The 16,052-nt window shown below is 29.6% G+C and overlaps 1 protein-coding gene across 1 annotated transcript in view; it reads right to left on the reverse strand.

The window, feature by feature from the left end:
- Positions 1-13,740, reverse strand: part of LOC113376295 (proteoglycan 4-like) — an 85,350-nt gene extending 71,610 nt beyond the window's left edge. Inside the window, exon 1 of the mRNA XM_026616200.1 lies at positions 13,630-13,740. Coding sequence (XP_026471985.1) covers positions 13,630-13,740 — 111 coding nt within the window. The remainder of the gene's footprint in view (positions 1-13,629) is intronic.
- Between the last annotated feature and the right edge of the window lie 2,312 nt (positions 13,741-16,052).

Consider the following 16,052-nt stretch of genomic DNA (forward strand, 5'->3'; position numbering starts at 1 on the left):
TACGTGCAGACACACGATTCGAAACATATTTTTACGTACATGTGAAAACATTACAACGATAATCGTTTTTGCTACATTTGCTACATATTCGTTTCGTATTGGCTGTTAACAGGCGAATTCTAGAGAATAATTTCCAATTGTACTGATGTTATACATTTGTCACTTTCTTGTTATTGATAAATATTTTATATGAAAAATATTTATTTTCATATCATAAAAATTTGCTAAAACTATTATTCATATATAAGTATATAGAATATATATAAATATATTAGGGTGGTCCTTAATATGGACATTTTCAAATTTCCTTGTTCCCAAATGGTTCCAAATTGATAAAATTCTCTGAAAGTTTTAGCTCTTAATATTGTCTTTTAGATAGAGCACAATTTTTTTTATCATTTGGGAACCATTTGAGCCCTTGGGAGCAACGCAATTCGAAAATGTCCATGTTAAGGACCACCCTAATATATATATATATATATATATATATATATATATATATATATATAATATAAAAATAAGAATGGTTGACCACTAGGTTGTTCTGATTGACGTAGTTCTGATTGCCATTAAAAACATATGAAAAAAAAACAAAGAAAAATCATAATAATTGTTAGGTAAATAAATAAAGGCATATACGGTAAATAATTAATTTATTTTGAACACGTGTTTTTCATTCGGGGATGTTTGTTTTATTTCACTTTTTATTAAAATATTTTGGTCTTCAAGCACTGGATCTTTTATTATTCGAGGTATGCCTCATCTGACTTTAATTATTAATATTATAAATTGCAATCAAAATCTTATAAATTTATATTCTATTTTATTATACAGAATCAATTAATTCTAGAAAAATTTTCTCGTTTTACTCAACACAGAACAAATGTCATTTATCCTGTTTTCTGCACTAAACAGAAGGTCTACTGTGTCCAAATACATCGCTATTTTTAATAAACTCTTATTATAATAAACGCGTTTTAAATGTACTATATTTTTGTTATTTAATATTTTTGTGAAAACAAAAAAGCAAAGATGTTAAAAACATTCAATTTGTAATGATTGGGAGAAGAGGTGTTTAGTTTTTGGCAAAGGCTGGTCCAGCCATTTCAAAGATACAGAGCTAAATGTGCATGTGTCTTTAAGAGAACTAAACTAATTCAAAGAACTTTCTGCTTGTTTCAACAAAATAATTGCTTTTGGAAAAAAAATTTGAAACAAAGAACATTAAGAAAATTTTTTTTTTGTATATTGAAAATAATTCAGACTTTAATTTTAATTCTGACTAAAGTTATAATATACTTTAAACAAATAATTTCAACTTTGCAATTCAGTTTATATAATTCTTATAAATATAAGATAATGTTGCAATATTTATAATAATCTACTTGATAACATATAATATTCCTCGAACATTTTGTTACGGTACGGGAAGTTCCAGCAATTTGTCTTAAGACACGATGTCATACACCATTAGTATAAATATTATCTAGAATTAAACTCAAGGGTAAATTTACGTACTACAGTTATTGGCGCCCCTATGGAGTGCGGAAACAATTAAAATTGAAGTAATGACAAAGCGGTCGTGTTTTCAATTTATTTATAATTCTTTTATCTATGATTTTACTTCAGCTATTTATATCTTCGATTTTTATTTATTAAAGCATTTATTGTTACATATATTTATTGAATTACTATCTATGTACTAACGGTAAAGGTATGTACTAACGTACTGCAGGGAAAAGATATCGTGATGAAAACTTGTGAAAGAATAAATCTGGCGACTTGCTGTCACCCATTTCGGTACTGCGTTGTCAAACATTATTCGTCGTTTTTTTCCTTTATTAACAGCAGCATGCTCCTGATATATGATTCATTAGTCAATTTTCAAACTGGGCTTGTTTAAATATGTGTCATCGCGCTCATCTCTTCTATATCATCACGCGGCGAATGAAGTAAATCCCAGTGCGCTAGAATTACATTAGGCTGCCCCGTCGGGCTCCACTCGTTGCCCCATATACGCAAATTTAAGGCAGGTACGACGCCAAAAAGGGTCACCCTCTGATGATAATACACCGTGTAATCTAACATTACCGTGCATAATGCATAATACATAATACGTCGCGTATAAATGTAATTATGTTACACCGTCCCGTGAGCCACGCAGCTCTCTCAGACAATATATTATTTTATTAATTCGCAATGTATTAAAAAGACACAGTTATCTTAGTTAGTCATGATGCCATTACCATACATGTAAATACAGATATAATGTACACGGTGGGTACAGTCGACGGATTCATAGCTGGTCGCAGACGGCGACGCTTAGTGATCTCCTAAGTTTAACTTTGAATTGCACGACTATGCCATATTCCGTTGACCCTTATCATCTCAGAGTTCACATGGTTAGTACATATATAGTGCAGCGCGGGACGGGGTTGTTTCGCACGTAGAACACTTACAGAAGCGGATCGACTTAACTTGTCATCTTAAACAATCAAATTCGTCTTTACGAACCCGAGAGAAGCCTGGATAATGAACTAATTTCTGCACACTTACTGCACCTTTTGCTAAAAAATTGCAGCTTTAATACCCAGTGAACATTGTGTGACCTGAGCTGCAATCTGAAATCCACAAGCTTGTTTTCAGCGCTGTGACATCTATGTGGAATATATGTGGATTTCAGATTGCTACCGCCGCTCGGTGTTTACCAGGTAACGATTGAATGATGATTCTTCGTGCGTCCATTTACTCATATTCTTTCTTCAGCATCCATTTTTTTCTTTTCACTCTTCTCCTATTGTTATTGTTTCTGCATAGTACTGTACACTCACGTATCTTTATTATCTTTAATTTTTTCTAAGTTGTATCATCATTCGACTTTATAAGCACTTCAAAGATTACCACATGTTATTGACATATGTGCTTAAATCAAATGTAAATTATATCTTCCAAATGTTAAGTGCTTTGCTTTTCTGTCATTACCTCTTAATTTGGCTCGCGCCAAGAGGTAAGTGGTCAGTGCTATGATATTTGAAACAGATATTCCAGGTTCGATATTCTTCTCGAGTAATCTGATACCAAGCACAAATGACATCAGTTTTTACATAGATAGCAATATGTTTTCGAGTGAAAATAGCAATTACCCAGCATTGCTGTATCGATGAATATTTATCACTATTACTAAATTTGTAATATTAGCATATATTACATTAGAAGCGAGATGTTTTGGTCCACATTCATAAAACCGGCGTTGTTAGTTAAGTCAAATTATAACAACAGCTTTAAAACCCTTTAGTTCTGATGGATGTTTCAATAATATATAATATAATAATGGATGGTATTGCCTTAGGGCAGGCTCGTGAGCTGAGTTGCTTGTTTTGCTTATTTTTGGTAAAAAATTTGGGGAGGGGGGGTAAATAATTGTAATAAATCTGCTTACGTAATACTTGAACGATTCCATAGCATTTCTATTTTATTCCAGAATTGATCCTATAATTTTTCAACTGATGACATGCAATAAACTTAAAAAAATACTTATAAAATTTAAAGATAAATAAAATTTTATCCCTTTCGACTCGGATGCTGCCGCTCCGGTGGCAAAATTCATATAAATCTCAAAATTAGCGAGAGGAAAGTGTTAAAACGCCAAAGAGTTAGTTTTATATATTATATTGAGGTAGTTCAATGGTGTAGTGGTTAAGCTAATGGACTTTATTTATTTGCTCTTTATACAAATTATGTATATAAAAGAGCTCGCTTTGGCTCAAAGTTCCACTATATTTTCGCACAATTTCAATTCTTAATGTTGATTAGTTTTATCTATTTCATTTTGTATTCAATAATTTTCCTTAAGGCACCATGCCAATGGTTTTTTGTGAATCCATAGCCAACTATAGTTTTTTTCTATTAAAATGTTTTCATTTTGTTAATAAAAAATAATGAACAATTTATTGAAACTTTTTAGAAATATTGAAACTAATTTTTACATATCTCAATATCATCATCTTTCCTCATCCAAAACAACGGATCTGCAAAACGCGGTACACGTTTGCACGCAGACTATCGCAGTACATGGCGCGTAACCTCTCAAAGTGTTGGAAACTCTGGGATCCCTTGATAATATGTGTTAATAAAATGATTTTTAGCTCGGTAACTTTGCGGTAGACCATTAGCCGCTGGTGTGTGTAGTCGGTCGCCGGACGAAGTTAGAACCAGGACGATATGAGGTCGGCATGAAACCTCGCCGAGGTTGGTCGGCACACCGTTTTCCTACATATGACATTCGGAGAGATGGACATGTATGAATCAACTATCTAACTAACTCGAGTCATTTCGGATGTGTGGGTTAGAATCGTATTTTCTACATATAACATGCCGTAAAGTTTCCAGTTGTGATTTGGAAATGAGCTATTTATTGCCGTTCCGCGGCAGTGGTAATAAGCTCAGATTGTATTTGGATCAATAGTAATGGAAAATTTTGATTTATAACTAGGGTATCGTTCAAGTATTACGTAAGCAGATTTACTACAATTATTTACCCCCCCCCCTCCCCTTTGTCATCAAAAGTAAGCAAATTTCTTACCAAAAATAGGCAAAATAAGCAAATCAATAACCCCCCCGCCCCCCTATAGTGCTTACGTAATACTTGAACGGCCCCTAGCGAGTGACATCTCGCTAATATGCCACTATTAAAAAGCAGATGTTGCCGAATTAGTGGAATGTTCAGATTACTGGAATGTATTAAAAAAAAATTATCAGATATTGAAAATAGCGGAAAAATGTCCAACTAATTTTCACAAAATTATCCAGTAACTTGGAGGGGGTGTCGGACTAACGAAATGCCAAATTAACTGTTCATTTTACTGTATTTTTTTTTATTTCATTTTATAATTTTCCTTTAGTTTCTTAATTATTATTACTTATTATGTATATTGTTTACTTTATTTGATTGTTTTTTTATTATCTAACAAGCAGTTTTGTATTATAAAGTCTTATAATAGTCTTGATTGACAAAATAATAAATAAAGGTAAAAAAAATCTACTGTATTTCATGCCCAATTACTGACGTTCTACTATATTTCACCACTAACATAAATAAAACTATCCAGAAATTTATTTTCAGAAAATTTAAAAATTACACTGGGGGGATAATTCTTGGATAAAATAGAAATGTTATATTACTACCGCGGTTTCCAACATGTGGGGCGCGCCCCAACATTTTTTTCCAATATTAAAAAATAAACAAAAAATACTTATTTTTTATGCATATTTTTACGTAATATTGCATTATAATTTATAGCCAAATTATACCAGTTGAGTATTCTATATTATAAAATTAAGTTGTTGAAAAAATTAAGGGGGACGCAACATTTTTTTTATTAAAGCAGGGGGCGCAACATTGCAGCGCGGTGCAAAAAAGGTTGGACACCACTTTGTTACGATTTTATAATCGTATGTGTCAGAAACTATCGAAAAACTATGCATTTGTTGTGCGATCAGACGTTTTGCACATAAAACCTAACCTCCAAATGGCCCAAATATTCACTTATTATGTCAATTATGTCATTAGGTCCAGTTTTAATTGTTAGTTGTTCCACATGGTCATTATATATGGTAATTCTCAAATAAACATTAAGTAGTTTTTTATATAGTTTTAAAATGTTTTTTTTCAATGTACCTAATAGTGTTGCGGCAAATAGTTCTAAAGTTTTTCTAAGCAAATAATTGCGTTAGTTTGTCTAGTCTAATTTTTAGTTTTCTTTTTATTTGGTATATAAAATTTGGATTATTGTATTCGATAAATTTGAACTTTTGTATTCTATAAAAAGTTATTTGATGAGCTGAATGATGACACACCTGGTTTCAAAACGTATAAACTAAAATAAATATTTCATTTTATTTAGATGCATTATTTGCATTTATTCTATATCACACATATTCAAACACTACAAAATTTAAAAAAAAAAATAATTATTTTTTGTCAACGTCCTGGAACTATGCACATCTTTAGGACAAGAACATAATATTGATTAGAAGATAAAAAAATAAAAACTAATAATATATAAACTGTAAAGAAGAGATGTAAATTTGTGGATTGGAATTAAATAACAAAATTATAAAGTAAATAGAATCTATGAGTGAAATATATATATGTAATAAAATTTATAGATAAAATATTTAAATGAAAACTAGGTATTTGTTGAAAAAAGTGATAATTGAGCAAACAAAATTATTGACTTGCACGATTTAAGATATACTACCATTTTGCGTATCACAAAAAACAACTTGTTAATAAAAGATGGTTCAATTTGTTTTCATTCTCTTTTTTTAATAAAAGAGAACACTTCGTGTCTAGGGGTTTCTAGGTATATATTTGTTATTTTTATTTCCTAGATGTAATAGGAATCCGATCTGCAAAAGGGCCACTTGAGTATGAGAATTAGTATGTGTTGGAGTTTACGTCGATGTGAACACTTATAAAATTTACTTATTTATATTTGATGAAATATATTTTTCGTTTTTTTATTAATTTATTTGTATATTTTCAGCAGAAATCCAATTCTGAGAACATAGGTCTTTGAAAATATTTCAAAAAACGAAGTGAAGGACACTAGAACAAAGAAGATAATTTGGATTTAGTTTCTTGCCAAAACACAAGATTATTATTAGATGACGTTTTTCCTAGTAAGTTTCTAAGTGTCGGTTGAAAGAGTGATACCAGAGTGGACTTTATTCACTTAACTTGTCAAAAGATTCCTGGTTTCACAAGGACCAACAATGAAAGTGGATATTAAAAAGACACATATTCGCTTGTAGTAAAATAATTTGCTTTGTGTCGACTCGTAGTGATAGTTCGTTTCGATTTTTGAGCGATTTTTTAAGTCGAGTTTTTTAGTGCTTGTGTAGTGTTTTATAAAGGTCTGTTAGTGTTTTAGTGCAGTGACAGTGTATTATTCCCGGTTCCTGGTTCCAGGTTCCTGATCAGCTCTCTTCTGGAAATCACGAGGTAATGCACAGATTTTTTAGCACCAATCAATATTTCATAATGCATTTAAAAATCATATTTTTTTCTCTGTTTTTCAGACAACAAATTGGTAATCGGGATGTTTCAGAAGAATCGGTGATTTTAAACAAAGGTCAGTGCATTTTTATTCCTAGACATGATTTCTAAGGGTACGGTTACACAAATTTTTACAAACGTTGTCGAATTTTTACAAATATTCTAATCTTTATTTTTTACCGGTCTATCAATAATATTGTCCCACAAAACCGTAAAATAGGGTATAATTAGGTAAATGTCCAATAATTATATAATTAATATCAATTTATATTTTTAATGTGAACAAAATTGTAACTGTACCCTTTACTAATCCACAAATTTATTTCAGCCTAATAAAAAGATAATTTAAAATAGAAGTGTGTGTAGTAGTGAGGTAACAAATTTCGCGTAAAATAATTATTGAAACAAAAGTGCTAATTAAATGAATTTTGCATAATATCGCGTAAAACAAAGTGTGTGAGTGTGTGCAAAAAACTTGACTCTGTGCAATTTTGCGAAGAAATGCTGATATCCATGCAGCCTGAGGTAAGAACATAGATAAAAAAGTATACATAAATAGATCGCAAATAATTAAAATAATTAGAATTATTCAATTTTAATTGTTTCCGCAATTAAAAACAAAACAGTATTAAACAGTCATATCACAACAATTAACACATATCAAACAAACAACTATTTGACTATATTCAGTAAAAGTCCCAGCTAAATTCATCATTGTAGAAATGTGCTTTTTTACTGTTTTTCAAAAATTTGTCACCTTTGGTCCTTTTTAACCCATGAACGGGGTAAATTGGGACGGCCAGGGGAAAACAGGTTCAATGTCTTATTTTTAACCTTAAAGAGATTTTACTTTTGAGAGATTTTATTTTAAATAATAGCTACATTATTCAACTAATGCAAAATATAAATTTTACGGGTAGATTTTATACAGAGTAACACTGTATATAACCTTGATCTAGTACTTTGTCAGAAATGTTCATCAGCAGAGTTGGAATAAATATTTATTAAATTTATCTCTTGTAAAATTGCATTTTAAACTCAATTTACTTTTTTATTTACTATTTTTATTGGTTACACATTTGCCAGGGTAAAGGTTCAGTTGGTCCTTTTTACCCCGCCCACGTGTAAGCTTTTATAGAGATTATATAAAAAAAACTGTTGAATCTAACTTAAAATTAACAAAACATCTTATAAAACAAATAAATAACGTGAAAAATTATATCAAGGTCTCGTAAACTAAACAACAGTGCTCACAACCAAAAAAAATAACGAAAAAAAACTTTTATTATGGATTTTCAAACATTGCCGTTTATCTCGCGATGGCAACGTGGTAAGAATCAAGGTAAAGGCTGGTTATAAATCTTTTGCTCTCTACTTTCAAATATTGATGTTAAAAAATTCTTAACTTGCAAGTGAGATATTGATGGTAAACATTTTTACCGGCGGACCTTTAAGCCCCGCTCTACCCTATTATTGATTTAGTAATCAAATCGATTAATACAAATCACTCGTAGCAATTTACCTAATATGTGATTCTCACTCACGAAATAACATTTTATCAAGTTGATTGCCGTACCTTCGCTCCCGTTCTCCATAATTTTGTCTTTCGGGCTGAGTTTTCGCTCTGTGGCACGAAGGAAGAACGCATTATATTGTCAACGAACCGCAGCGACAACCCTTCCGACGATTCACTTTAATATTTATTAATGTTTTAATATTCTAACGAAATTCATCAGACTGCGCGGTGTTAGTCCGCGACACATCTTCGCGTTAAGCGGTACAGAGGACAGAAATTCGCTTGGCAGTTTCTACCAACATAAAGTCAAAATCTCAATTGCTTACGATAAAAAAAGGATCAAGAATATAGATTTAGTATCATTCATAGTTTTATTAAAACTTGCTTGAATGAAATTTAAATATGTATTATCATATCATAAAAATGTAGAGCGGTCTTAGTGATCCACGGGCAAAAAGTTCCACCACTGATATCTCCTCAAAACAAGTAAAGTTACAAATTTTTTACCTTCCCGTAGGTTAAGTTACAGTAATCGCAAATAAATCTAAAATGAAAATGTTTGCATATCTATATTATTTTAAATGAGATTTCTAATTTTGTTACAATTTTTCTAGGTTGCGTACCAAGATTTTCTTTTATTGTTGGTTTATTTGGTTGTGAGCACTGTTGTTCAGTTTGCGAGACCTTAATATAATTTTTAAGTTCACGTTAATTAATTATATTGTTAGATGTATATTATTATTTTTAAGTTAAACTTAACAGTTTTTGTAAAACTTCTATAAAATCTTACATGTGGGTAGGGTAAAAAAGACCAACTAAACTTTTACATTGGCAAAAGTGTGAACAATTAAAAATAGTAAATAAATAAGTACATTAAGTTAAAAAAAAGCAATTTTACAAGTGATAAATTAAATTGAGAATGATTCTAATTCTGAAATAACAGATCATGGTTATGTACAATGAAAGCTCTGTAAAAACTGTTCCCATAAAATTTGTATTTCACATTGGTTGAATTGAATTGAGCTATTATTTCTTAAAACCCTCCAAAAAAAACGTTGGATCTCATGAGGCAAAAAGAGACATGTAGCTAGTTTTAAAATAAATAGTAAAAAAGCATTTTTCAATTAGGAGTTAAATGGAAATTTTTGCTGAACATAGTCTGCGAAATATTTGTTTGATACATGTTTATTTAGTTTAGAAAAAACAATTATTAAAAGTCAAATTGGACCTTTGCGCAACGCCCCACCAACCAACAACATCTATACCTTTTACATATACCAATTTATAGAAACACTTGAATTATGATTCATTTTTATGTGTTCTGAACAGAATATACAAATGAAAAACAAAAACGTTTTTTGACAGTAAATAGATTTTTTGATTATTATATTTTCAAGTAAAAACCGATATTATTACACGAATCTGCAATCTCTTAATCAAAAACTATAGCTCAAATTACGAATGAACGACAATTAAAAAAAAAATTAAGAATAAATGTGAAAATCAGGAAAACGTCGGGTAAGGGTTATTTTCACTTTGAAACATATTGCAATCAATATTTCCAAGTACAAACAGTTGTTATTACAGCTTGATATCAGGTTATCCGAGACACGTATCGAAGCTTGAATCTTATAATCAAAGACCATAGCTACTAGATCACGGTGAAGCCCAAATAATTATTTAAGATGTTTTGGAATAAATTACGAATCATCACGCTTTTTTTAAGAACATAATAAATAGATAAATTCTGTAATCAACAATATGAAAGAAAAAAATGTAAAATTTACTGTAATGAAATTTATGCCTCTGATAAACATTGTGTAAATGACCGTATTGTGAACCAAAAATTATTTACATACATGCAAGCGTGTGTGTGGCACGTGTTACAAAATGGCACATGTGTGGCATATATGTATATATATACATGCATGCATATGTGTATATGTGTTTAGATGGGACGGCGATCGAGGAATTTTTATACCTGCATCATACCATATCGATGCCGCGATCGCTGATTGGTCAGTTGATCATAGTTTCTAAACATATATTGTTCTAATTCTGCCTCTACAAAAATATAATTATGACATATGATCAAGTGCCTATAATTTTTTTATAATGATTTTAAATGATTTATTAGAATTTTCTACTTACAAACTTACAATTAAATGATTTATTTGAATTTTCTACTAATTCCTACTTTATCATACAATTTTTGTATTATTAGTATTTGTATCAGTGGTATTAAATTACTACTCTTTATAAATCCCTTTCACTAAAATTAATATATTTGTAACTTTTTATAATTTTTTGTAAAATTGAAAAAAAAAATGATTTAGCAAATTTTTAAGAGTTTTATTTTATTTTATACGGAAAATTTATAAGCAGCAGTAATTTAATACATACATTAATTATTTATAATTTTCTACTACAATATAGAAATTACTACAAAATTAAAATGAATCATTTAATTAAAAAAAATTATGGGCACTTGATCATAAATGATAATTATATTTTTGTAGAGCCAGAATTAGAATACTTCAAACAAAAAATTAGAACTTGTGTAAATCAAATAAAATAAAATTCTTAAATAATTAGTAGATTATCATGTTTTTTTTTTAATCACAGACAATCATAAACTTTTTAGCATTAGTAAATATGATTTATTATAAAAATTTTGGAATTGTTGTGAAAATAAAGTAGAATTCTTGAAAATGTATTATCAAATTTTCTTAAATTTGTAGACAATCATAAATGGTATAAGAAAAATATTTAGAATAAAATACAGGATTTATTAGCATTAGAAATTGGATTAGTACATTAATTGATTGTTGAATTTCATGATATTTTTACTGAACTTTTGAAAATTTATGTACGCATATTAATTACTAATTCTTATAAATCCTATGTACTAATACTAATAAATATTGTGATTGTTTATAATTTTTAAATAACTTGATGATTCGATAAATTTAGAGTTAAAATGTAAAAATTTTAATAAAAATGTTAACAGTAAAAATATCATAAAACTAAAAAATCAATCAATGTACATATCTAATTAATAATTTCAATAAATCCTAAATTATTATTTCAGTTATTTCTCTATTATTATTTATTAATTATTAAGGTGTACAAATTAAAAAAAAAACAGATTCACTACATTTTCAATTTTCTTTTTATTTTTACACAATGTCCAAAGTTTTTGTAATAAATCATATTTACTAATGCTAATAAATTTACGACCGTTCATAAATTAAAAAAAAGATAATCCACTAAAATTGCAATAAATCAGTTTTATTTTTACACAAATACCAAATGTTTGTTTTTAATCAAAATATCACAAAATTCATCTGTGTATAATTACTAATTCGAAGGATAATAGAAAAAATAATGGGTAGTACTACCCTAGGGCAGGTCCGTGAGCTGAGTTAAACTTCAACTCGTTTCAGGAAAGAATAGTGTAAAAGAATTCCCATTGCCATTCCACATCGCAGTGCCCGAAATGGACTATTTTCAATTAAAAACATATTTTTAAACTATATTTTCAAGTGAAAACGGATATCGCTGCTGCACGATGTGAGGTTGTCTGGATATAGGAAATCAATAGTCGAAGTATATAGGAAATTATTAGTAGACACAACACAGTACATACTTTAGTCGAATTTTAAATTTGTGCGTTTGTGGATATAGGAGATTAATAGTCGAAGGATATTCTTAGTAGGCACAACACTTTACATAATTTAGTTGAATTTTAAATTTGTGCATTTATTAATGGGGTTCACATAACTGGAAAATATTATGAAAAGTTTTAAAAAAATATATCAACAGGGAATGGTTTCCCGTTTCCTCTAAAAAATGTCATTTCCATAGTGCGGTCGGACCAACTTCGTAGGTCGTGCTCCCTAGTGTACACCTACCCGCTAACTTTTTAATGCAACATTGATTCGCCTGACTGTCGTAAATAATTTTAAACCGAATTTCATGCTAATGAAAAAATATTTTTAATTACATCCTCCTGCCTTTTGTCGTATCCTTTTCCCTCGGAGATGAAACGCAAGGGAATAAACGAGTGTGTAGCGGTTATCATATGTAAATGTACCAACTTGCCGATGCAATCTCGCACAACGCTAGATCCTAATAAATCTGCTTGTTTTGTTTTTTTTAACTCTGAGGATTGTTGATTAACATACTGATATTACGAATGGGATATTGTCATAGGAATATTGAGAGTAGAACCAGATTCTGTTTGTTTATTTACAAGTCACACGATGAGATGGTAAAACTCTCGAATTACAGTATGTGTTTTCTTATTGTTGAGTTTCAAGTGGTTTAGATTGCTTTAGGAGTAAACGTTATTTTTGTAATATCACTTAATGATTTGTATACATTGCCGTAAGGAAAGTTAATTTTATTATATCATAATAATAATAACAATAATAAATATAATAATAATGATATAAGAATAATAACGAATAACTATCCGATTGACAGTTCCTTCCCTTGATTATTTTTTCCATTACAATTTTTTACCATTAATCACTTTTAAGCATTTTCCTTTCCAAATTTCTGCTTTAATATTTTCTGATCATGTGCTTCGACTTTGTTTTCTATATTTTCTCTTTTCGCGTAAGTCATCAATCTTCTACATTCTTCTTCTCAATATGTATATTCCTTCTATTTTATCTTCGACGACATCATGTAGGAGGCACTATCTTTGCAGACTGAGTCCAATCTAGTTTCCTTTTCCTTTATGCATTTTTCTTTCCCATTCATGTTTACTGGCCATGTGCTTCGACTTCAGTTCCCTGTATTTCAATGTAATCATCTACATTCCTCTTTTTTTGAATCATTATATTCTTTCTATTTTACTTTTGATGACATCATGAGGCATTCTTTTTGTAGACTGAGTCCAATCCAATTTCCTTTCCAAACTTATGCTTTTACGATTCCTGGTCATGTGCTTCGGCTTCAGTTCCCTGTATTTACTCTTTTCGCGTAAGTCATCAATCATCTGCATTCTTCTTTTTTTTCAATAATTTTATTCCTTCTATTTTACCTTCGACGACATCATGTAGGAAGCAATCTTCTTGCAGACTGAGTCCAATCCAGTTTCCTTTTCCTTTATGCATTTTCTTTTCCCAACTTCTACTTCATGTTTCCTGGCCATGTGCTTCGGCTTCAGTTCCCTGTATTTTCTCTTCTCGCGTAAGTCATCAATCATCTGCATTCTTCTTTTTCCTAATCTTTTTATTCCTTCTATTTTACCTTCGACGACATCATGTAGGAGACGTTATTTTTGCAGACTAAGTCCAACCTAGTTTCCTTTTTCTTTATGCATTTTTCTTTCTCGCTTAAGTCGTCAATCATCTACATTTTTCTTTTTTAATAATTTCATTCCTTCTATTTTACCTTCGACGACAACATGTAGGAGGCATTCTTTTTGCAGAATGGATCCAAACCAGTTTCCTTTCCTTTTCAGGATCGTGTCCAGTAGAGTTCTTCCTTGTCCCACCCTACTCAACACTTCTTCATTTGTTATTTTAAAGAAAATCATTGGTTTGAGGTGTTCTCACACCATGGACCTGTCTTCGAGCAGAGCACCTTTATTATATATATTTATATAATATGTAATCAAAATAAATGAATGCATTATCTAACAAAATGTTATATAATCCAACAGGAGTTAATTATTGGAAATTTTTGTAACAGGAGTAATTAGATATGTTATTTTTCGAGTGTGTCATGTGATACAAGAATTTTTGTTCCTTCGATGTTGTAGGAATATGATATTGCGATAAACTAATTACTTTTGTTATCACTGAATTATCTGTTCGAAGCTCTACACAATATGTACAAATGCAAGACTAAACAACGTAATGTAATATAATATATAAACTTTCCATGCATAACCCTTCTCAATTGCAATTCTATTGTCTTATCAATATTTGATAAATAAATTTGATATATAAATTTGTTATATAAATTTTAATAGAACTTTTTTCATAGTAATAGAAATTTTTTAAGGTAGCAGCAATGTCGTGAATGGCTATTTTAACTTAGAAACATACTTTTGGATAAAAGTGAGTATTACTACTGCTTGATATCAAATTGTCCGAAACGCGAGTTTGAATTTTTAGTCCTTATTCATTACATTTGTCTCGTTCCACAATTTTTTTTTTTTATAAAATTAAAAAAAAACAACCCAGCTCACATATTCACAGAAAGAGTTAATTGTGAGTCTGATTTTAAGAGCGCTCTTCCTCCCTTTGGCGGGCGGACCGCCGGTAGATTTATTTACAAGGTCGGCTGATATATGGCACCTGCGTTTGAATCGAATGTGCAATTGTTGCCATGTATACTTTCAGTTTATATAATGGACATTTTGTTTGAATATACCCCCAAATTGCTCAATACGTGTCATGATTTGCTTTTAGTCGAAGAATAATGATGCAGTAGAAATAGAAATAGAAATAAAAAAAATGAGGAGCGATATAATCAAAAAATCAATAATAATTTCAGTAAGCAATGTTTGTTACTACTTCTCTATAAAAAAATATCTTAACCAGTTTTATTCATTGTTGATTCATAGAAAACTAAAAATTATTGTATTATAATAAAAATTATTTTTATTTAGTACCTACAAGGCTCAAAATTACTGAATCTCTTTCTTTCATTATGCAAAGACAGATTGTGAAAAATAAAAGAAATAATGAAATAAATAAAAAAATTGTACCTTCAAAAAAAGTTAACACAGTCTATAATTTGAATTTGTTAATGCCTTACAACAAAAATTGTTGATTATTCTCCAAACTATGTTTTTTTTAAGTACGCCGCTGGAAACCTATTTTTATTTGCCCTAATAATATCTACTTTAGTAGTGATTTAATTGACGGCATTTTAATTGGGTTTATTTATTAAGTTTTTAAGATAAAAATTTCGAATATTTGCAATAATTCAATTTGTTAATGCCATGAGATAAAAATATTTTTCACGCACTTCTCATACCATACAATTAACGAATATTACTTTTATACTGTTTTCAAATAGTTTTCTTGATTATTTCCCAAACTATATTTTTTTAAGTACGCCACTGGAAACCTTACAATTTTATTTGCTCTAATAATATCTACTTTATTAGGAATTTAATTGACGGTGTTTTAATTAAGTTTATTTATTTAGTTAAAAAAAAAATCAATAAACATTGGTGAGTAATGATTATTACCATATATGATTTTTTTTTCTTTTTCTATGGGATATGTTAATTTGGCAATTTCTTGCAACAAAAATTTTTTTCGCAAACTAGGCATACTTATTCGAATAATACTATATACTTATTCGAATAATACTTTTATATTGTTTTTGTTCTTAAATAGTTTTGATGGTTATTCCTCATACTAGAAATTAAATAAATTTTGGTGAGTAATGCTTATTGCCTTATATGAAAGCTGTTTATTGCTTCTATGATTGAGAAATGTTTAT

Source organism: Ctenocephalides felis, unplaced genomic scaffold, assembly GCF_003426905.1.
Source record: "Ctenocephalides felis isolate EL2017-DRISC unplaced genomic scaffold, ASM342690v1 CF-g0.4_SCAFFOLD_01886, whole genome shotgun sequence".
In the NCBI taxonomy this organism is placed as follows: domain Eukaryota; kingdom Metazoa; phylum Arthropoda; class Insecta; order Siphonaptera; family Pulicidae; genus Ctenocephalides; species Ctenocephalides felis.